General features: G+C 39.8%; 1 protein-coding gene across 2 annotated transcripts in view; it reads left to right on the top strand.

Annotated features, from left to right (window-relative positions):
• map3k22 (mitogen-activated protein kinase kinase kinase 22) overlaps positions 1-3,291 on the top strand; it is a 100,950-nt gene extending 97,659 nt beyond the window's left edge. For both annotated transcript variants that reach the window (XM_073048706.1, XM_073048697.1), the window contains exons 16-17: positions 1,429-1,606; positions 2,358-3,291. In XM_073048706.1, the coding sequence (XP_072904807.1) occupies positions 1,429-1,606; positions 2,358-2,595 (416 nt within the window). In that variant the 3' untranslated portion in view covers positions 2,596-3,291. The remainder of the gene's footprint in view (positions 1-1,428; positions 1,607-2,357) is intronic.
• The last annotated feature ends 19,944 nt before the right edge of the window (positions 3,292-23,235 follow it).

Raw genomic sequence — 23,235 nt, 5'->3', positions numbered from 1 at the left:
GCACAATGCTTTACAGTACCAGTGACCCAGGTTCAATTCCCGCCACTGATTGTAAGGAGTTTGTACGTTCTCCCCATGACTGCATGGGTTTCCTCCAGGTGCTCCGGTTTCCTCCCTTCCTTCTTGGTAGATTAATTGGTCACTGTAAATGTTCCTGTGATTAGGCTAGTATTCAATTAGGGGTGGGGGCTCAAAGGGCCAGAAGAGCCTATTCCACCCTGTATATAAATAGTAATAATGATACTAGGATCTCTGTCAAGGACCAAAAAATCTTCTCCTTGCTACATGCAGTAATCTTAGATAGAGTTTAATGGTCAACTTGTAAGAAATAAAATTCTACAAATTTGTAAAAAAAGAATAATGTCAATGAAGGTAAAGAATAATGTTAATTCCTTACAGCTAGGAATGATGGAGCACATAAACTTGTGTCAGTTGTGTCAGTTTTCATAGAAGACACAAATACCTTCGCATAACAACTAGGGAGCGAAGACACCAGTAAAAAAGCAGAATTAATGTGTGTTCTCTCTTCCCCAATGCTGATGAAGGGTCTCAGACTGAACATTCTGCACAGATGTTGTTTGACTTGCTGATTGTTTCCTCCATTTTCTGTTTTTATTCCATAAACCCCTGCATAAAAATTCATACGTGGATCTTGCTGATACTTTGTCAGTGTTGAAAAAGGCCAATATCATTGATTTGTATTCATTTATATTTACACTTACACTGTTTGCTGTCCATTGATCCTGTTTTTCAATTACTGTTCCATAGATTTGCTAAGTATGCCCCCAGAAAAAGAATTTCAAGTTTGTATATGGTGACATGTATGTACTTTGATATTAAATTTTACTTTGAACTTTGAATTTTATGAACTTTGAACAATACATGTTAACTAATTTCCAGCTTGAATGCTTGAATTTCATACCATCCGGGACAAAGCAGTCCTGTGGAACAGTACCACTCCCAGCATCTGAAGCACACATCCAATCCACGGTTGCTGTACTTTCTCTAATAGTCCCAGCTGCAGCAGCTCACCAGGTTTTGTTCAGTAGCACCTCTTCGGGGCCCAAATTCCATCCCTTGGAAGGACAAGAATAGTGTGTATGAAGACAATTGTCATTTTAAAATTCCACTCCAGATCATGTGACAAGCCATTGTAAATTCAAAATTGTGGAATTCCTTACATACCAGCACTGTCGGAAGTACTTAGACTGGAGCAGTTCAAGAACAAAGCCCAATACATGTGTCTCATGTACACCTGGGGTCTATGTGTTCACTTGTACTGAGAACAGACTTTCTGAAAGCTGACAACAGTTTCTGGTGTACTTATGTACAATCTTCTTTGAGTAAAGTAATTATCAAATGCTACTGCTGTAATTTTTCAAGTACACTTTGAAACAATTCACGAATGTTGTCATTTTCTCATTGCAGGTGCCAACATATTGAGAGACTCTGTAGGGAACATCAAACTGGGCGACTTTGGGGCCAGCAAGCGTTTGCAGACTATTTGTATGTCAGGGACAGGGATCAAATCAGTAACAGGAACACCCTACTGGATGAGCCCTGAAGTTATTAGTGGAGAAGGATATGGCAGGAAAGCAGATGTTTGGTAAGCATTATGTTGAGAACAATGTAAATTTTTTTTATTATGGACTATGTTTCATTGTTAAAACATTTCTTGGACCTATAAAAAGAACACGTAATGATCCGGTGAATACAGTACAGTGAGGAGTGGAACATGAAGGGACTCCACTTTATAAATGAAGCAATTAGGGACAATAAAAGCTAAGTAGAAATTAGCAAAGCATGAGTTTAGAAGATACATTGGGACAGACCTTTTACTCAAATGAAGTGATGGAAATCTCCGTCTTTTCTGTTTTGAGCAGAAAAGTTTCAAGATGAACTTATTAGAGTTGGTCAAAATGACACCAAGGGGTAATCTTTTATATTTGACGTAGAGCCAGCACCAGATTTAACGTGACTGACAAAGTAACTAGAGGGGAGATGTAGAGAAACTTTTATATGGAATGAGTCATTATTTCAGTTGTTCCACATGTAAAGATGGCACAAGCAGCTTCTATAGTAATTTCCTAAATGGAATTGGATAAAAGAAAGAATTGCAGGACCATGAAGAGTATGTTGGTGGTTGGTGCTAAGTAATAGGACTCTAGGAAAGAGAGAAATCTACCTGGAATAGCCTGTTATTTTATAAATCACTGTAATTTACTGTAAGAGAAAAAACTATTGTGAAGCCTAACACTTGCTACACAAGAATTGTTAATAACTGTACTGAGGCTGCTGTTATATTTTGATATTGTTTATGTGAGTCTTTGAAATTGTTGTCTTTCCAATTTATTAAGGAGTGTCGGGTGCACCATTGTAGAAATGCTGACCGAGAAGCCCCCGTGGGCAGAGTTTGAAGCCATGGCAGCCATCTTCAAAATTGCCACTCAGCCAACTAAACCCCAGCTTCCAGACAGTGTCTCAAACTCATGCCGTGGATTCCTGAAGCAGATATTTGTAGAGGAGAAACGGAGACCATCAGCAGATGAGCTTCTGAGGCATGCCTTCATTCAGTATAATCCACTGTTTGTTTGAACAGTATGATGTTGGACTTTGAAATTGGTATTGACTCTTTTTCAAAAAAACGGCTCTTTCAAAAAAGATAATTTTTAGCATTGTACATATTATTTGTAAGCAAAAAAAAGCACAAAGCTTAACAACAATCCAATGTATTTGCATATTTTGTTTTTCCCTCCTACGACAGTCCCTCATCTCTACTAGTGCTCTAGTGTAAATGAGGAATGACGTGAATTTTCAATGCGGAAGGAAAAGTAGGAAAATCTGTAAAGTTCTCAGATTTTGTATTTGCACATTTTCCCAAGATTTTTCCAGAATAAGCCCATCTCATCTTCATGGAATATAAACAGCAAATGCACATTGTCAAATGAAGTCACCATGTGACTGACAGATTATATTTTGCATAGGAAAGGTTGGTGCCAAAATGCCCTGGACTCATCTTCCATTCCATGTTTTCGTATATCTGTGAATAAAAGAAAAACAGTTCGGACATTTGACATACATGCAGCATAGTTAATTGATTCAGCAAAAGATGTTAGGCTCTTAATACTGAAATGCTCTAATTCTGAGCCTTTCTTTATTCATTTTTCTACTCTACTGTTGACTTGTATATATTATTGACTTTAAAATATAACTGTTTATTTGAGAGCTATTTTGTATAAAAACATGTAATCCTCCTTTCACTTGCTGAAATTAAAGGATCATTGAATTGAACTGGTAATTTATATCAATATATTTGAATGTGTTCACGTCTGAGACAAGTAAGCAGAAAAACTGTAGAAGTCTGACCGTAATCTTCCAAATCTCTTTGAATTATGGGGTTCTGCTAGAGAACTGGAAGATTCAGATGTTACACCTATTTTATACAAAGAAAATGGTGGTGGGATAAGCTCAATGATTATAGATGAATGTAACTGGAGAAACCTTAAGAGTTTTTGGGATGAGGAATTTGGTCCTGTCTGTAAATAGCATTGTGCTAGGAAAAGATATTCCTTGTCCCTCAACACAAGAGGTTCTGCAGATGCTGGTAATCCAGAGTAAGACACACAAAATGTTGGAGGAACTCGGTAGCCCAGGCAGCATCTGGGGAGAGGATTAAAGAGTTGACATTTCCTTAGGGGGAAAAGAAGCCAGAATAAGAAGGGGCTGGAAAGAGGAGTACAAGCTGAAAGGTGTTAGGTGAAACCTAGTGGGTAGGGTGGGAGGATGAAGTTTGAAACATGGAGGTGATAGATGGAAAAAGTGAACGGTTGAAGAAGGAGGAGGAGGAATCTGATAGAGGAGTGTGGACCATGGAAGAAAGGGAAGATGGAGGGATACTAGAGGGGGGGAAATAGGCAGGTTAGGAGAAGAGAATCTGTAAAAGGGAAGCTAGAATGGGGTGTGAAAGTGGGGGGGGGGGAGAAATTAGTGGAAGTTGGAGAAATTGATGTTAAAGCCATCAGGTTGTAAGCTAACCAAACAGAATATTATGTATTGCTCCTCAAACCTGAGAGTGGCTTCACAGTGGCAGTAGAGGGGGGGCCATGGCCGACATACTGGAATGGGGATGCCTGTTGAGAACTTTATACACAGAAATGGTGACATTTGTAATCTTTTCTATGTGTAAATTTGGAAGTTGCAAGTGCCATCATGAATGTGTGCACTATTTGAGCTTTAGCCAGGTCATTGTCATTACAGCCCACCTCTCTAAGTATTTGGGGTACATGGGGTGAATGCTTTTTACATAAGTGGCAAGACAGATAATGCAACAGATACCCTACTTCTTCAAAGATGCCTTCAGAATTATACTGGACATCCATCAAGAAGAGCAGAATCTTTGGATCCCTTCCCCCAAAATATAGAAAGATTTGCCTGAATAATTAAACAAAATATATCTCAGTTTTGTAACTTAGCTAAACTCCATTGCTCTTTAAAAAAAACCCACTCCTCAATGTGATGCCTATAATCACTTCAGGTATCAGAAAAGCTGAACTACTTCCATCTGTTCAGAGAAGCTATCCATACCTGTGGCACAGAGTCCGAGATCTATCAAACGTATTAGACAGAGGGTTAAATGGCCAGACCCAAAGTTGCTGAAATGTGAATTGTTAAACATTAAATGTCGATGGGAAGAAGTAGGAGAGGAATTCAATTGCAAAACATGTTTTTAACCTGTTAAATAATTGATTTCTTCTGTAAAACACACATAATGAATAATGAGAAATTTAATCAGCTCATACTGTGCACAAGATGTCTTTATGCACACATAGAACTTAAGAGTTATCAATCTGTGCACTCTGTTCATTTGTCAGTTTTGCTATGAGTTTAATCATGAAATGTAATGTGCTGTAATTTACATTCCCTGTAGATCATGCACAAAAAATCAAGTTCATAGGAGCTTCATGGGTAAGTTCTGGAAGATTTTGGCCAATTGGTCCTATCGCCCAGAGTCTTCCAGGAGATGCACTCCAACCTGCTGTTTCACTGAAAGCAATGAATCCAGTGATTTTATTAAAACTGAAATGGACAGAGTAAGCAGAATATTTATTTTGGATTTCCAGCATTGCAATAATTTTTGCATGCAGACACTTAACATGAAGGCACAAAAACTCGTGTCTCCTGTAGGCAAAATGTACAGGCACGAAGTTCAGAGACATTGTTTCCTACTTCAGCAGAAGGAAACAGGCCCAAAAAATAGAGATATGTCTGAGGGTTTAACAAGTGATACAAATCATTCCTATGAAAAGACATTGGTGCAAGTTAAATTAACGTAGTAGTAACTCAGGATGAGACAAGATATCTGAATCACAATCTCACCTCACCAGTTGTAGAATTGGGTTAATAATTAGGTTTACATTAAAACATCTACTAGTCTTAATTATGGTGGTCACAAAACTATGAGATATAAATTTTTTTTTAAAAAAGTTCACTAAAGCACCCATCTGGAGGAAAATGCCATTTCTACCTGGTTTGGCTTATACATAGTCATAGAATTCTACTGCACAGAAACACAATTGCAATCAAGTTATGGTGCCAATCCTGGTTAAACACAATGCATGGTTGATATTTCACAAGTCATACCCAAAACATGAGATACAAATTTAGCGAAATCTGTACACATGCAGGCTCAATGCTAAACAGGATGCAATAGGTAATCTCAGAACCAACGGATCAGAAGAAACATTTGCCACATAGGTAATTAATGGTGATGTGCAATTAACCAGCTAATGGAGGGAGGCGAATCCCAGAATGTCCTTATTCCCAATCATCATTGGCACACCTGTGAGTGCTAAACGCATTTATTTCCAACCAAAATTCTTGAATGACTACCACCACACATGAAGACACTGGAGAGGCCAGTCCTTGCTCACGTCTGTCCCATGGTGGGATTAGCCCCTGATCCCTGGCAGTTTGCCTACTAGGAGCACATTGGAGTCGACGATGCTGTCATCTATCTGCTGAACAGAGCCTACTCCCATTTGGCAAACAGGGCAGCACTGTGAGGATCGTGTTTTTTGATTTCTCGAGTGCCTTCAATACCACACAGCCCTCAGTTCAGGGGGAAAAGCTCAGTTCAATGCAGGTTGGTACTTCCATTGTAACCTGGATAACAGTTTGTTCAGCTTCAGAGTTGTGTGTCAGACATGGCTATAAGCAGCACTGGTGCCCCACAGGGGACTGTATTAGGTTCCTTCCTGTTTATCTGGTATACCTTGGACTTTAGATACAACAGTAAGTGATGTTATCTGCAGATATTGACTCAGCAATAGTTGGGTGTGGAAAGGGAGCATGAATACAGGGCCCTGGTGGAGGACTTAGTCAAATGGTGCAAGCCGAGTCATCTGCGGTGCAACATCAGTGAGACAAAGGAGATGGTGATGGACTTTAGGAAGACTAAGCCTGCACTGCTCCCTGTTACTATTGATGGTGAGGACCTACATGTACCTGGGGTGCACCTGGATGACAGACTTGAGTGGAGCACAAACTCAGCGTTGGTGTTCGAGAAGGGCCAGAGCAGACTGAGTTCCTTTGGAGTATGCAGGCCTCTCCTTCACATGTTCTACCTGTCTATTGTCACCAGTACAATCTTCTATGCGGTGGTGAGCTGGGGCAATGGCATCAACATGGGCAATGCCAACAGGATCAATAAACTGATTAGAAAGGCTAGCTCTGTTATAGGAGTCAAACTGGAAATGCTAGAGGTTGTAGTAGAACAAAGGACCCTATGGAAAATCCTGGCAATTCTCGATAATGTTTCTTACCTTCTGCATGCCACCTTGGCTGAACAGAGGAGCACTGTTAGCAAAAGACCAAGAAAACTGTACTGCTCCAAAGAGCACTATATGAGGTAGTTCTCACCGTCGGCCATTAGGCTCTATAATGTGTTGACCTATAGCCGGGGAAGTGGTATTAGACTGTTGAGGTATCTTTTTTAAAATTCTTTCTACTTGTTTTCTAATATTTACATATCTGTGCACTTGTAATGCTGTGACACTGTAATTTACTTTGGGATCTATCTATCTACAAACCCCATTTCCAGAGAAGTTGGGATATTTTCCAAAATGCAATAAAAACAAAAATCTGTGGTATGTTAATTCACGTGAACCTTTATTCAACTGACAAAAGTACAAAGAAAAGATTTTCAATAGTTTTACTGACCAACTTATTTGTATTTTGTAAATATACACAAATTTAGAATTTGATGGCTGCAACACACTCAACAAAAGTTGGGACAGAGGCATGTTTACCATTGTGTTACATCACCTTTCCTTTTAATAACACTTTTTAATCATTTTGGAACTGAGGGTACTAATTGTAGTAGATTTGCAATTGGAAATTTTGTCCATTCTTGCTTGATATAAGACTTCAGCTGCTCAACAGTCCGTGGTCTCCGTTGTCTGATTCTCCTCTTCATGATGCGCCATACATTTTCAATAGGAGATAGATCTGGACTGGCAGCAGGCCAGTCAAGCACACACACTCTGTCTACAAAGCCACGCTGCTGTAGCCTGTGCAGAACGTGGTCTGGCATTGTCCTGCTGAAATAAGCATGGATGTCCTGGGAAGAGACGTCGCCTTGATGGCAAAATATATCTCTCTAAAATCCTAATATACACCTCAGAGTCAACGGTACCTTCACATACATGCAACTCACCCATGCCATGGGCACTGATGCACCCCCATACCATCACAGATGCTGGCTTTTGCACCTTTCACTGATAACAATCAGGATGGTCATTTTCATCTTTGGCACGGAGAACTCAATGCCCGTTTTTTCCAAAAACTAGCTGAAATGTGGATTCGTCTGACCACAGCACATGGTTCCACAGTCTTTCGGTCCATCTGAGATGAGCTCAGGCCCAGAGAACTCGCCGGCATTTCTGCATAGAGTTGATGTATGGCTTCCTCCTTGCGTAATACAGTTTCAAGTTGCATTTCTGGATACAGTGACGGACTGTGTTAAGTGACAATGGTTTTCCAAAGTACTCCTGAACCCAGGTGGCTATAATTGTCACAGTAGCATGACGGTTTCTTAGGCAGTGCCGCCTGAGGGCTCGAAGATCACGTGCATTCAACAGTGGTTTCCGACCATGCCCTTTACACACTGAGATGTCTCTGAATTCTCTGAAACTTTTCACAATATTATGTACTGTAGATGTTGAAGGACCTAAATTCTCTGCAATCTTGCATTGAGAAATGTTCCTTTTGAACTGACTAACAATTCTCTCATGAATTTTGGCACAAAGGGGTGAGCCATGACCCATCCTTGCTTGCAAAGACTGAGCCTTTGATGGACGCTACTTTTATACCCAGTCATGATACCTCACCTGCTACCAATTAGCCTGCTTAATGTGGAGTCTTTCAAACCGGTGTTACTTGAATATTCTGTGCAATTTTCAATCTTATTTTAACTCTGTCCCAACTTTTGTTGAGTGTGTTGCAGCCATCAAATTCTAAATTTGTGTATACTTACAAAATACAATTACGTTGGTCGGTAAAACTATTGAAAATCTTTTCTTTGTACTTTTGTCAGTTGGATAAAGGTTCACGTGAATTAACATTTTTGTTTTTTATTGCATTTTGGAAAATACCCCAACCTTTCTGGAAATGGGGTTTGTATTTGCAACAGCATGAGTGGAGTGCTGAGTGGATGGCCCACCTTGGTTTACTCTTTGACCACAACCAGCATGAAGGTTAGAGTTTTCATTGAATTTATGTCATTCACTTCAGTGAATTTTATTCACTTAAGATATCAAAAATTGCTTCAGAGCATTAGATATAGCAAAGGCAATATTCCAATCACGGAGATAAGTTCCAGAATTTGTTGCCCTCAATCCAGGTATTTCCACTACAGTACAATACTGACATCTACTTGACAATGTGGAAAATTGTTGCAATACAACCTACTCGCAAAAAAGTTGCTCCAATATGACCTATTCACACAAAGTAGGGCTAACTCAATCTGGTAATTACTTCAATCAATCTACATTCAATCATTAACAAACAGGTAGAAGTTGCCATTAACAGTACCAACAAAAAGGTCTTTACCCACCAATAACCTGTACACTGATGCCCTGTCTGGGTTTCAACAGAATTTCTTACCTTCAGACTACATCACAGCTTTGGACCAAACATGGAAAAAATTTAACAGTATTCCAGGGATAAAGTATGAGTGACTGCCCTTAGCATCAAGTAGGCAATTGACTAAAGGTGGCATCAAAAAGCCTTGGAAAAACAGAAGTCAAAGGACACCAAAGAGCAAGCTCTCCAATGCGTGGTACCGTGACTCAAAAATAGGAATATGGCTGTGGTTACTGAGGCTCAATCGTTCCAGTCCCAAAACTTCACTGCAGGAGTGTCCTACCATCGTAGACCCTAGCTTCCCCATTATTGATCACATTATTGATCATAATGTGATCAATAAGTGATCACATTAAAAAAATAAGTGATTGACTGTGGTCATCAATCCATAACCAAAATGCCAGAAACTGTTAAAATAAACAGTATAGTGAAATAAGGCTTTAGACCAGTATCAAGCAACCAACAGCAGCCAATGTATCTGTTGTGTAAAAAAGTTTTCTTCTCAAATGAGACAATGAAACCATCCAGGCCCATTGAACATTTGAAGAGAATACACTCCAATAAAATAAGCGAGAACTTGGCTTATTTTCAGTCACCTCATGAAAACTTTTAGAAATGGAAAACACCTTACAACCAGTTTGCCAAAACAGTGATAGTTTGTGTGCTTCATACAACATTTCATTGCTCATTGCTAGATCTCAAAAGCCTGATGCAATTGGAGAAGAACTGATTCTGCCAGCAGTAAGAGAGGTTCTGAGTATGGTTTTGCATAAGTGACCAGACCAAATAATTAAAACGATTTTGCTTAGCGACAATTCTGTTCAAAGACAAATAGGTGAATATCTGAGAATGTGGAAGACACATCATGTAACATAATTTGCTACAGAATGCAACAGAATTTGCTCTGCAGTCACTCTGCCAGCCAATGAATCTTTGCTTCTTGGTTATGTTCACTTCATAAAAGATGAAAGCATGGTTCAAGAGTTGTTATTTGCAAGGGGACTAGAAACAGATATGAAGGGGGAGTCAATATTTTGGATTGTTGATCTTTTTTTTAAGAGAAGGACATTCCACTCACCAAAATTCTTGCTTGTGCTACAGGTGGGGCACCATAAATGATTGGACACCCACCATAGGGTTATACTTTCTTGAAAAAAGCTGCACCTAACATATTTACCATTCACTGTGTAATTCACAGAAAACATCTTGTCACAAAAAAAACCAAAGTGATTAGCTGTACAATCATTAAATACTGTTATCATAGCAGTATTAAAATCATCCCATGCTCTCAATACTCAACTATTTTGAGAGTTTTGTATTGAGAATGATGAACAGCTTGAACACTTGCTGTTGCATACAGAAGTTAGATTGTTCTCTAAAGGTAACTGAGATGCTGTTACGTGGTTTTTGAAACCGATAAAATTCTTTGAAGACACAAATGCTTCATTCAGTAATCAACTCAAGGACATTAGGCTTGGCATTGACAGAATTAATCACAAAGTTTAATGAAACCAATCTTCAATTGCAAGAAAGTGTTGTGAATCTTAACAAAGTCAAATCAGTTGTCTCCAATTTTCTTTTCAAGTTAACCCTATTTAAATGCAATAATGGCCGTCACGACTTTTTCCAATATCCGAGTCTGAGTTGGAGAAGAAAGAAATAATATCAGATGATGATCTTCAGGTACACTGTCCCACCTGGGTGAGCTGCATAAAGGCATATCAGACAGATTTCTGGATTTTCTCTCAATCCAAACTCCAGTTTGGAGAAAAAATCCATTCCTGAACACTTGTAATGAGGAATTAACAGGAAGGATAGAGAATAACTGATCTCACTGCAAAATGTCTGAGCTGAAGCCAAGATTCAAAAAATTCATTTAAGAACTCTTGGTTGCAGAAAGAAATCTCTGAATAGTATCTTGAACTGTAGAAAAAGGGCAAGATGTTCTTTTTTGTTTTTCCAACTTCATATTTAGTGGAGAGTGATTTCAGTGTGGTCACCTAATTTCTTTCAAAGCAATGAAACAGACTGCAAATTACTGGACTTGGGGATCTGAGTATCCCTCTGAGTGATATTCGGCCTGATGTTGAGAAACTGATACCATTGCACCATGCCCATCCATCTCACTGAAAGGTGAAAAAGCAATAAGAAAGAGGACTACTAATGTACACTCTAAAATTGTTGATGTAATTAAATAAAGAAATAATTTTATTTGTAGCTTGAAATAAATCGAAATACTTTTCTGCAATTATTTGTCACTACTTTGAATTTGCATTTCCTATTTTCTCTCACTACGCATCGTAAATCAAAACACTTTAAAGTTTTAATGTAATGGCCAGAAAGGGAGAGGGAGGACTGGGGATATAATCTGGGAGCCAAGAGGGCAGTAATAAAAAAAGATTCAGAGACCACTGCTTTAGGGTGAGTATTTTCTTTTCATTCAGTGTTTGTTCTATTGTGCTGTGAACAACTAAAGTGGAAAATGAGATGAGATGATTGGAATACTGAATTTTCTGATTTCAGGATACCCACCCCTCAGGTGTTCTCCTCACACATACACTCACCCACCCAGTTAGTTTTCTTCTCCCTAAGTTTACCTCTCCTTCCCCTCTCTCCCCACGTGTTACTGTCTGCCCATAGCGCCCTTCTCCATCTGTTTCAATTTTTCACTTCCAGCCGCTGTCCTGCCCTGCCTTTCCCCCAACGCCCCATCATCATATACGAACAAGACTTCCTCTTCCCTCTCAACCCTGAGGCAGGATCCCAAGCCAAAATCTTGACTTACACCATTTGTTACCACAGGTCCCCTTAACCTGCTGTGTTGTCCAGAATTCTGCCTTTTCTTTGTTCCATATGCCACCATATGCATTCTCTTGTCTGCCGTTTCAAAGTGATTTACATGTCCCTTTGGAGTCACAGTCACAAGTGAAATAACATGCTGATTATGTGCAGAAAGAGGGAGATCTTTAAAATATGTCTCAGTTTTATTCACAATTTTTCTCAGCGTCTATACTGATACATGCCATTAAAAGTACATGTATTTGCATTGTACAGAGTTTACGTTTAGATTGTTTGCCCTCTATCTAATGCCCCACTGTCTCAAATTGTTGTGACAACTTTTTAATTTAAATAGCAAAATTCTATATATTTATAGCTTTTAATTGAATTTTATACACTGGATTCATTTATACTGCACCAGTAAGAAAAATGTTATTTGATACTTCACAAAAGTGTAATCAGGCAGAAATTATTTTGGCCACTTGTAAGTTGACTGCTACTTGAATGAAACTGACCTTGCCTGATCTCAGTGGTTCTATGGTATATCTCAGCCTTGCTCCCTTAATGTGCCACACCAGTCATTGTAGATATGACAAGTTTATATTGTCATGCTTTTGTACCACAAATCATGTACCAAAGTGGAAATCACAGTCAAGATGGCCTAGATTAATTGGTCTGATGGTAAAGTAGGTAAATGACCACCTGCAGTTGGACTATGGCACCTGAGAGGTTCAAAATATAGGACGTTTCATTCTGAATATGACCCAAGATTTACTTGATGCTTATGATATATTTCTGAAGTGCAAAAATATTTCACAATGACAGGCATGTCACCTAAGACCATACGACATAGGAGCAGAATTAGGCCATTTGGCACATCAGGTCTGCTCCACCATTTCATCATGACTGATCAATTTTTCTCTCAGCTCCAACCTTCTGCCTTTTCCCTTCATGCCCTGACAAATAACTAATTAATTTTTATAAGCAAAATAAATCTGCACCTGATTAGAGAAGAACATTTACAAACTGTCATGCAATGATTAAGACAGAGTGAATGGAAGGCAACACGTGAAAGGAGATGACAATGATATTAAGTTTTATTGTTCACAGTGATTTATATAGAAATGCTATGAATATACTGAACACCAAAGAATGTCATGATATGCTGCTTTTGCAGAGGGTTCAGAGGAGTATCACAAGAATGATACTGGGAATGAAGGGGTTACCATACGAAGACCGATTGATAGCTCCGGGCCTGGGCTCGCCAGAATTCAGAAGAATGAGGGGGGATTTCATTGAAATATATCGGATGCTGAAAGGCCTCGATAGAGTGGATGTAGGGAGGATGTTTCCTGTGGTGGGAGTATCTAAGACCAGATGACACAGCCTCAGAACAGAGGGTCATCTGTTTAGAACAGAGATGAAGAGGAGTTTTTTTAGCCAGAGTATGGTGAATTTGTGAAATTTGTCACCACAGGTGGCTGTGAAGGCCAAGTCATTGGGTATATTTAAGGCAGAAGTTGATAGGTTATTGATTAGTCAGGGCACGGAGGGTGATGGTGAGAAGGTAGGTGATTGAGGCTGAGAGGGAAATAGATCAACTGTGATGAAATGGTGAAGCAGACTCGATGGGCCAAATGGCCTAATTCTGCTCCGATATCTTATGGTCTTATGATTTTATATCATTCTAGTAATGTGCTGGGAACTGTTGTGTAGAATAAGGTTGCAACTTGAGACTTTAATATCCTTGTACTGTTGATGTAATGTTTTATTTCTCTGTTCCTTTGTTGTATGTCTGTATTATACACTCAGTGGCCACTTTATTAGGTACACCTGCTTGCTAATACAACTATTTCATCAGCCAATCATGTGGCAGTAAGTCATTGCATAAATGCATGCAGATATGGTCAAGAGATTCAGTTGTTCTTCAGACTAAACACCATAATGGGGAAGAGATATGATCCAAGTGGCTTTCACTGTGGAATGATTGTTGGTGCCAGACAGGGTGGTTTGAATACAAAAACTACTGATCCTCTAGGATATTCATGCTCACCAGTCTCTAGGAGTTTACAGAAAAACAAAAACTGCCAGTGAGCGGCAGTTCTGGGGGTGAAAACGCCTTGTTAATGAAAGAGATCAGAGGACTATGGCTAGACTGGTTCAACCTGACAGGAAGGCGACAGTAACTCAAATAACTATGCATTACAGCAGTGTTGTGCAGAAGAGCATCTCTGAATGCACAGCACGTCGCACCTTGAAGTGGATGGGCTGCAATTACAGTTTGCCTGGACTGATCATTTACTTCCGAATACCTTTCTGCATCATCATCTCTTTGGTCGTATCACCTCTTCTGCCTTCTGCCTTTAACTCAAGCTATTCCTTTGCTCTCTTGTCTCCTCCTCCCTTGTGTTGCCCTTAAGGCATTCATTTAGTTTATTATATTTTTGCTTTAGTAATTCATTTGTAATCATTTTCTAGTTAAAGTTAAGGTTGTTGAAAGTAAATTAGTTGTCTGTAATATATTGTGGCATGCGATGATGTCACACCCGGTTTCGCTGCGTCCTGTGGGAAAATACCGGTTTGGAGAAATGGGAAGGAGGGGGCTTGTGTGTGCAGGATCAGCGCAAGAAAAGTTTTCTTTCTACGCACTAGAAACATCATAGAAGCAACACCGTAAGTTCATAAGATAATCGATATGTTGAAGTAAAAATGTTAACGCTGATTCTGTTAAAAGTAATGATGGTTGAAAAAGTTTATGTTCCTTGTTATTTAAAGAGTTGCAGATAGTTTGTGTTGAAGTGTATTTAAAGCAGTTGATGGCGTAGGTAGATTCTGACTGTATGTTGTACTTTAATGTTATATAGTTTGTTGTAGTTTTATTTTTGCAAGTATTTATGATGTAAATGTGATGCCAAGAAGGAAACAAATACTGTATATATTTTGTATTGTTTTATCAACAGTTTTCACAATACGTTAATGTGGAAGAGTGAACAGTAAACGGTTAATCTTACTGGGATCGCGCCTCATTGACTCCGGTTTATACTTGGTGTTTAGTTCAGAGTTTTTACACCTGTGCGAGAACACTACATCCCTTACTCTGTACATTTGTTTTGCCATCAGTTATTCATGGTTATTATAAAAAGAACATAAAACATAAAGATCAACTTTATTTGTCACGTATATGGAAACAGTGAAGTGTGTCATTTGCATCAAATCAATCAATGGAGATTGTGTTTCTCAGCAAGTGCAGCCATCCTTTCCAAACCCAACATAGCATGCCCACAACCCACCAAACCTAACTGAATGTCTTTGGAGTATTTTGTCTGACCTAATGAGTATTTCAACTGTTTTCTGTTCTTTATTTATTTTCTATCTTAGTGTGTTGTTCCGTAACTGTCAGCTTCAAAAGCTCAGAATCTTCATTTACTGTTGATATGTTGAACACAGAGAGTGCTCTTTGTCTGGGTGAGGTTTGGGAAAGGTTACTGGTATCTGATGAACAGGTATTGTGAACTGTATTTCCTTGCTGGGTTTTATCTCTGGTTCATGCAACTCTGACTGTCTGGAGTAGATACAATGGAGGGAAAATTTTTAGGCATAAGCATAACAAAGCACAGAAGGGTAAGACAACTGAACCTTTCTAATGTGGGAAGCTGCTGTGGAGGTGGATGAAAATTATAAATTTAAAAGGCATTCCTGGAGATCTTTGGCACTGGAAGTGGTTGAAATGAACCCACTGGGATTATCCAACAACATTCCCAAACAACATCCAACAACCTCCCCCTCAATGTCCAAAAAACAAAAGAGCTGATTGTGGATTACAGGAGGAGCGGAGACGGGCTTGCTCCAGTCGACATCAGTGGGTCTGCAGTCGAGAGGGAGAGTAGATTCAAGTTCCTTAGTATACACATCACTGAAGATCTTACCTGGACTCTACACACTAGCTTTGTGGCAAAAAAAAAGGCACAACAGCGTGTTTTCCAACTCAGCCGACTGAAGAAGTTTGCCATGGGGCTCCAATTCTTCAAGACCTTCTTTAGGGGAACCATTGAAAGCATACTCACCGCCTGCTATGGGAACTGTACCAACCTTGATTGCTGGGCACTGCAGAGAGTGGTACTGGCAGCCCAGCACATCTGTGGATGTGAACTTCACTCCATTGAGGACATTTATAGCAGCAGGTGCAGGATAAGGCCTGGAAGATCATCAGGGACACCAGTCACCCCAACCGTACTGTAATGCAAATGGTACTGCAGCATTAAAGCCAGGACCAATAGGCTATGGGACAGCTTCTTTCTACAAGTTATTAGACTTATAAGTTCACAGGTCTGTACATTGTGATGGAATCATAATGCAAAGATTTTTTACTCCCTCACTTTGAGGAATGGATGTAAGATTTAAATAAATTCAAATTCAAATTCCCTTGCTGCTTGTGCCCCTTCACAAAGTTAACAAAATTACAGTAGCACAAGCCCAAGTCCAAAAATGATTGGCTACTACTAGTGTCAATGCACAAAAATGATTAGATTATCAGGGACAAATTTGAAGCTACAGAAAGTTGTAAAGTTAGTCAGCTCCACCATGAGTACGAGTCTCCATAGTATCCAAGATATCTTCAAGGACTGGTGCCTCAAAAAGGCAGCGTGCATTATTAAGAACCACCATCACCCAGGACCTGCCCTCTTCTCATTGTTACCATCAGGAGGGAGGTACAGAAGCCTGAAGGCACCCACTCAGTAATTCAGGAACAGCTTCTTCTCCTCTGCCATCGGACTCCTAAATGGTCATTGAACACATGAACACTACCTCACTTTTTCTATAATTACTTCTGTTTTGCACTATTTTTAATTTAACTATTTAATATACATACATACATATATTCTTCCTGTAATCCTGTAATTGATTTACTTTATTTTTTTCTATATTACCATATATTGCATCGTACTGCTGCCACTAAGTTAGCAAATTTCAAGACATATGCCAGTGATAAGCAACCTGATTCTAATTCTGATTAAAAAATAAGCAAGGTAGGGTATATATTCAAATAAAACCAAATTGTAACTACTAGGAGATGTAATAGTTTGATGTATTGTTGTGATTATCTCTGGTAAACGTGTTTTGACAAATTGCATGCTGAGATTGTTATATCATCCTCATTGTTCTATCTTCCACAGCAATATTCTGTGATACCAGACTATAAACCACTTACCTGTCAATTTACAACCAGGTGTAGGCAAACATGTGGGTTGTGTGTAATATAATAACTATTATTTTTAATAATTAATCTGCAGTTAAAAGTACCTGCAGATATTAAAACTGCAGTCTGTAATTTATGTAATGCTGAGGAAGCTGTGTTCAAGATGAGATTAGAATGCATGCACCAGCATTACTGAGCTAATAGTCTTTAAGTGTGCGTACAATCTAGCATGGAATCTGGAGCAAAGGAGTCAAGAGTGTGTTGAGAAATATGACAAATGTGGTAGGTTAATAAAGTACCAATGACACAGGATAAGACAGTTGCAAACAGTAAGGAAAGCAAGAATGTGATACAAAGGTGTGATAATGATGAATAAATAACTTACAAGGTTGCTTAATGTTATACAATTAAAGTAACTTAAATATGATGGTATATTATCAAATTAGTGAAATATTACTAACACAGTAAATGGGAGAACATGTTAAACCTTATGATGCTGCTTCAAGGAAAGTCAGCTGATGAGAGTGACTTACTCTATCTGATCATTGATTTGTGCTACAGATTTCATAGTCTTTGCATGCGATAAATCATGCAACATTATTGAAACTCAAAAAACCAACGTCTAATTGTTTTCAAGTTTTGATGTTTAAGGGGATCACCCTTGGATGAAATCCCATTGCATATCCTGATGAAGGGTCTTCAACAGAAATGTTAGATCTATCTCTCAATCTGCTCATGATGCCCGATCTGCTGAATATAGCCATCATTTTCATTATTGCTTTTAAGATTTCCAGTGTCAGCAGTATTTTTAGTTTGAAACTTAGCCATCAACTCAACAGTCATAATCAGAATTAGGTTTAATATCACCAGCATATGTCATGAAATTTGTTGTTATGTGGTAGCAGTACACTGCATTACTTAACAATAAAAAACTGTAAGTATATGTATATTTAAAAAGTTAAATTAAATAAGTGGTGCAAAAAGAGAAAACAAAAGTAGTGCGGTGGTGTTCATGTGTTCAATGTCCATTCTGAAAACTGATGGCAGAGAGGAAAAAGCTGTCCCTGAATCAGTGGGTATGTGTGTCTTCAGGCTCCTGTACCTCCATCCTGATGGTAGCAATGAGAAGGGGACATGCCTTGGGTGATGGGGGTCCTTAATTACGGATGCCATCTTTTTGAGTCATCAAGTGTCCATGATGGAGCTGACTGAGTTCACAACTTCCTGCAGCTCTTTATGATCCTACACAGTGCTCCCCGCCCTCATATCAGACGGCGATGCAGCTAGTTAGAAAGCTTCCCTTGGCACGTCTGTAGAAATTTGCCTGTGTCTTTGGGTGAAATACCAAATCTTCTCAAACTCCAAATGAAGTATAATCGCTGTCAAGCCTTCTTTGTAACTGCATCAATATGTTGGCCCGAGGTTAGATCCTCAGAGATGTTGACAACCAGGAACTTGAAATTACTCCCCCTTTCTACTTCTGATCCCTTGATGAGGACTGGCGTGGGTTTTCTCAACTTCCCCTTCCTGAAGTCCACAATAAATTTTTTGGTCTTCTTGACGTTGAGTACAAGGTTGTTGCTGTGACACCATTCAACCAACTGATCTATCTCACTTCAGTTCTATGGCTGATGCAAAGTCCATAGGATTGATTTCCACAGCACAGACTACTGTGCAGCTCCAATGGCTTATGGGACCGCCTGGTAAAAGAAACCATTGAAATTAAACTAGAGGAAAAGAGTTTAACAGAGATGAAGGTCTCACTCCAAGTAAGAACTGGAATTCAATTCTAAGCTAGGTGGAAGAGCAGAACCCTGATTGGATGAGGACTAGCCAATCAGGAGGGTTGGACTATGGGGTTATAAATACACTGGACTAAGTTTACCCAGTCATCATCCCTGAAGAAGCTAGGAGAGTTTGTCATTGAAACGTCAGTTATAATCAGGTTATAATACCCGACTTGAAGCCTGAGAAGAGTTTATTCGTAACAATATCACTTTTTCCTTGTTGACTGAATAAAATTCTTTTGTGGGGCTGAGGTGACAATGGGGCATTCATTGCAGAGATTACTAAGGTTTTTATTTGTTGGGAGATTTGTCCAGAGTCCTCTCAAGCTGTGAGATTGTATGGATACAGTTAGATCCACCAGCCCTGGGTTTTCAGTGGGGTATTTAATAGTTTATTAATAGCAGAGACCAGAGTAGTACAAATTTACTCTTTACATTCTCTTGCTCAATAAGAAAGAGAAACAACCTCAGGAATCATCTAAAGGCTCAAACTTATTGCATTGGATAATTTCCTCATGAACAGAAGCAATAGTTTAAAATTCTTGTCAATATTGTAGCAGGAATTTTTGACTTCCAGCATGCAAAACCATGAAGGTTAAATATACAACATTTAGGGGTTTACAATTGATGGTATAGAGAAAAGAAACAAAACTGAGTTACGACGTATTCATAAAGAGCCTCAAATACAACCCCTGAGGAAAGCCACTGAAGAGACTTGCAACTTGGTCATCTCTGAGGCTGAAGTATGCAGGTGTTTCCAATGAGTGGACAGTTGCAAGGCTGTGGGACCGGACAACATCCTAGGGTGGGTACTCAGAGTGTGCGTGACACAACTGGCAGGTGTATTAACAAATATTTTTAATCTCTCCCTCTCCCAGTGTAGAGTGCCCTCCTGTTTAAAACATCCACTGTTGTCCATGTACCTAAAAAGACCAAGGTAACCTATCTGAAAGTCTGGCGTCCTGTCAATATTAAGCAAATGCTTTGAGAGGCTGGTCAAGGATTACATCTGCAGCATGCTACCACCCACACTGGATCCCCTACAATTCACCTGCTGACACAACTGATCGACAGATGACGCAATAGCCACCGGCCTACATACCATCCTTACACATCTGCAGAAGAAGGATGCTTATGTGAGAATGCTGTTCTTGGACTACAGTTCAGCATTCAACACTATAATTCCCTCCAGGCTCGACAAGAAGCTCAGATACCTTGGCTTTCACCCTGCCTTGTGTAGCTTTCCGTCAGATCGCTGGCAGGTGGTAAGAGTGGGCTCTCTTACCTCTGTCCCTCTGACTCTCAACACAGGTGCCCCTCAGAACTGTATCCTAAGCCCCCTCCTTTATTCTCTATATACCCATGACTGTGTCGCCACCCACAGTTCTAATCTGCTAATTAAATTTGCTGATTATACTACATTGATTGGCCTAATCTCAAATAATAAAAAGGCACTGTACAGAGAAGAGGTCATCACCCTGATACAGTGCTGTCAAGAAAACAACCTTAATGTCGCAAAAAAACAGAAGAGCTGGTTGTGGATTACAGGAGGAATGGAGACAGGCTAGCCCTATTGATCTGGGGGTGAGAAGGTGAACAGCTTTCAGTTCCTTGGCTTACATGTGACCGAGGATCTCACATGGTCTGTACACACCAGCTGTGTGGTGGAAAAAGCACAACAGCACCTCTTTCACTTCAGATGCTTGAAGTTTGGTATGGGCTTCAAATACTAAGAACTTTCTACAGCGCACAATTGAGAGCATCCTGTCTGGCTGCATCACTGCCTGGTATGGGAACTGTACTTCCCTCAATCGCAGGAGTCTGCAGAGAGTGGTGCGGACAGCCCAGCACCTTTGTAGATGTGAACTTCCCATTATTCAGGACACTTACAAAGACAGGTGTATAAAAAGGGCCTGAAGGATCATTGGGGACCTGAGTCACCCCAACCACAAACTGTTCCAGCTGCTACCATTCGGGAAAAGGTACCGCAGCATAAAAACCAGAACCAACAGTCTCCGGGACAGCTTCTTCCACCAGGCCATCAGACTGATTAACTCACTCTGATTTGATTGTATTTCCATGTTCTATTGACTATCCTGTTGTACATACTATTTATTATAAATTACCATAAATTGCACATTGCACATTTAGACAGAGACGTAACATAAAGATTTTTACTCCTCACGTAAATGAAGGATGTAAATAATAAAGTCAATTCATACTCAATTCAATTGTTAGATCATAAACAAAGGGGAGAAAAATATGCATCAGTCTCATTTCTGTCATTTTGTTTGTTTATTTATTTCTATGCTATGCAGCACAGAATCGGTTCTTTCAACCCTTCGAGCTGCACCACCCAGCTACCCCTGATTTGACCCTAGCGTAATCAGAGGACAACTTACAATGACCAATTAACCTTCCAACCATACGTCTTTGACTGTGTGGGAGGAAACCGGAGCACCTAGAGGAATGCCACACAGTCACGGGGAGACCGTACAAACTTTTTACAGTCAGCGGAGGGAACTGAACCCTGTTCGCTGGTACTCTGAAGTGTTGTGCTATGCTACCATGCCACTTAACATGTTATTGAATTACTTTTAAAGTGTAAAATCTTTTGTACTGTAGGGAAATTATGTTTTTTGGTTACAAAAAAAATTGCTTATGAAGTGATTCCAAATATAATTTTTTTTGGATGTTGACTGTGGGAAAATCACTGTTTCCAACATTGGGAAAATTCTCTTATTCTTCTATATTTGCAGTGCAATGGATATTTTGTATTCTCTTGAGAAGGAAATATTTTTTCTTAATAGCTTGATGAACTAAGGAAGGACAAGGAGGAATTTAAGGTGGGGGTTTATATGGGAGGCAGGGTTTGAGGGTCGGCACAACATTGTGGGCCGAAGGGCCTGTAATGTGCTGTACTATTCGATGTTCTATGTTAAGTACACCAATTACCCACTGATTCCTGTCTCAATATTCTCCCGTCAAAGTATGGTATACTGCATCTGGTGCTCCCGGTGTGGCCTTTTATATATTGGTGAGGCCCGACACAGACTGGGAGACCGTTTTGCTGAACACCTACATTCTGTCCACCAGAGAAAGCAGGATCTCCCAGTGGCCACACATTTTAATTCCATGTCCTATTCCCATTCTGATATATCTATCCATGGCCTCCTCTACTGTCAAGATGAGGCCACACTCAGGTTGGAGGAACAACACCTTATATACCGGCTGGGTAGCCTCCAACCTGATGGCATGAACATTGACTTCTCTAACTTCCGTTAATGCCCCTCCTCCCCTTCTTACCCCATCCCTGACATATTTAGTTGTTTGTTTTATTCTCTGTCTTTGCCCATCACTCTGCCTGTTCTCCATCTCCATCTGGTGCTCCCCTCCCCCTTTCTTTCTCCCTAGGCCTCCCGTCCCATGATCCTTTCCCTTCTCCAGCTCTGTATCACTTTCGCCAATCACCTTTCCAGCTCTTAGCTTCATCCCACCCCCTCCGGTCCTCTCCTATCATTTCGCATTTCCCCCTCCCCCTCCTACTTTCAAATCTCTTACTATCTTTCCTTTCAGTTAGTCCTGACGAAGGGTCTGGCCTGAAATGTCGACAGCGCTTCTCCCTATAGATGCTGCCTAGCCTGCTGCGTTCCACCAGCATTTTGTGTGTGTTGTTTCAATATTCTCCCTCTTCTTTTGATAGTGGTTGACTTCCTTTTCCACCCTTAGTGCTGATGTAATGCTTTAATGCAAAACTTTATCAATTCCTCTCCCCCAACGGAAACTGCTCAATCCACTGAGTTCCTTCAGCAGATTGTTTGTTGCTCAAGGTTCCAGCATCTGCAGTGTCTTGTGTCTCCTGCTGGCTTGCCTGAAAGTTGAACGGTCAGTGATGTCACACTCTTGCAATATTGCAGTGAAGATTCTGACATGAATTTGAACCCATGGTCACTTGGCTCAAAAACAAATCAGATTTAATTATTGGTTTACTTCTAAGGCCAGATCTCTCAATCTTCATATAGAACAGTGAAACATTTAGACTGACTGCTGTGAAGATGTTCCACTGCAATAACTCAAGAGGGCAGTGTTGATATTCCGAGATACTCGAAAGCAGAAAGATTTTCAGGTTCCTGATCTTTGTTTAGCAGCAGTTTTATTTTGCCTTGTCTTTTTTCTCTCCTCCTGCTGCTGAGTTCCACACTCAATCAGTCCCACAACTTTCTGTTACCTTGCTAAATACAGATTGTTTATGTGTGAGCTTCAAGCGAAAGTGTTGGTGCATACATCTGACAACCAGACACAAATATTTCCTTGGAACAGTCACCAGCTAAC

This window comes from Hemitrygon akajei, chromosome 1, assembly GCF_048418815.1.
Source record: "Hemitrygon akajei chromosome 1, sHemAka1.3, whole genome shotgun sequence".
Lineage (NCBI taxonomy): Eukaryota > Metazoa > Chordata > Chondrichthyes > Myliobatiformes > Dasyatidae > Hemitrygon > Hemitrygon akajei.
Note: the sequence above shows the minus strand (reverse complement) of the source record. Positions and strands in the feature narration are given on the sequence as shown.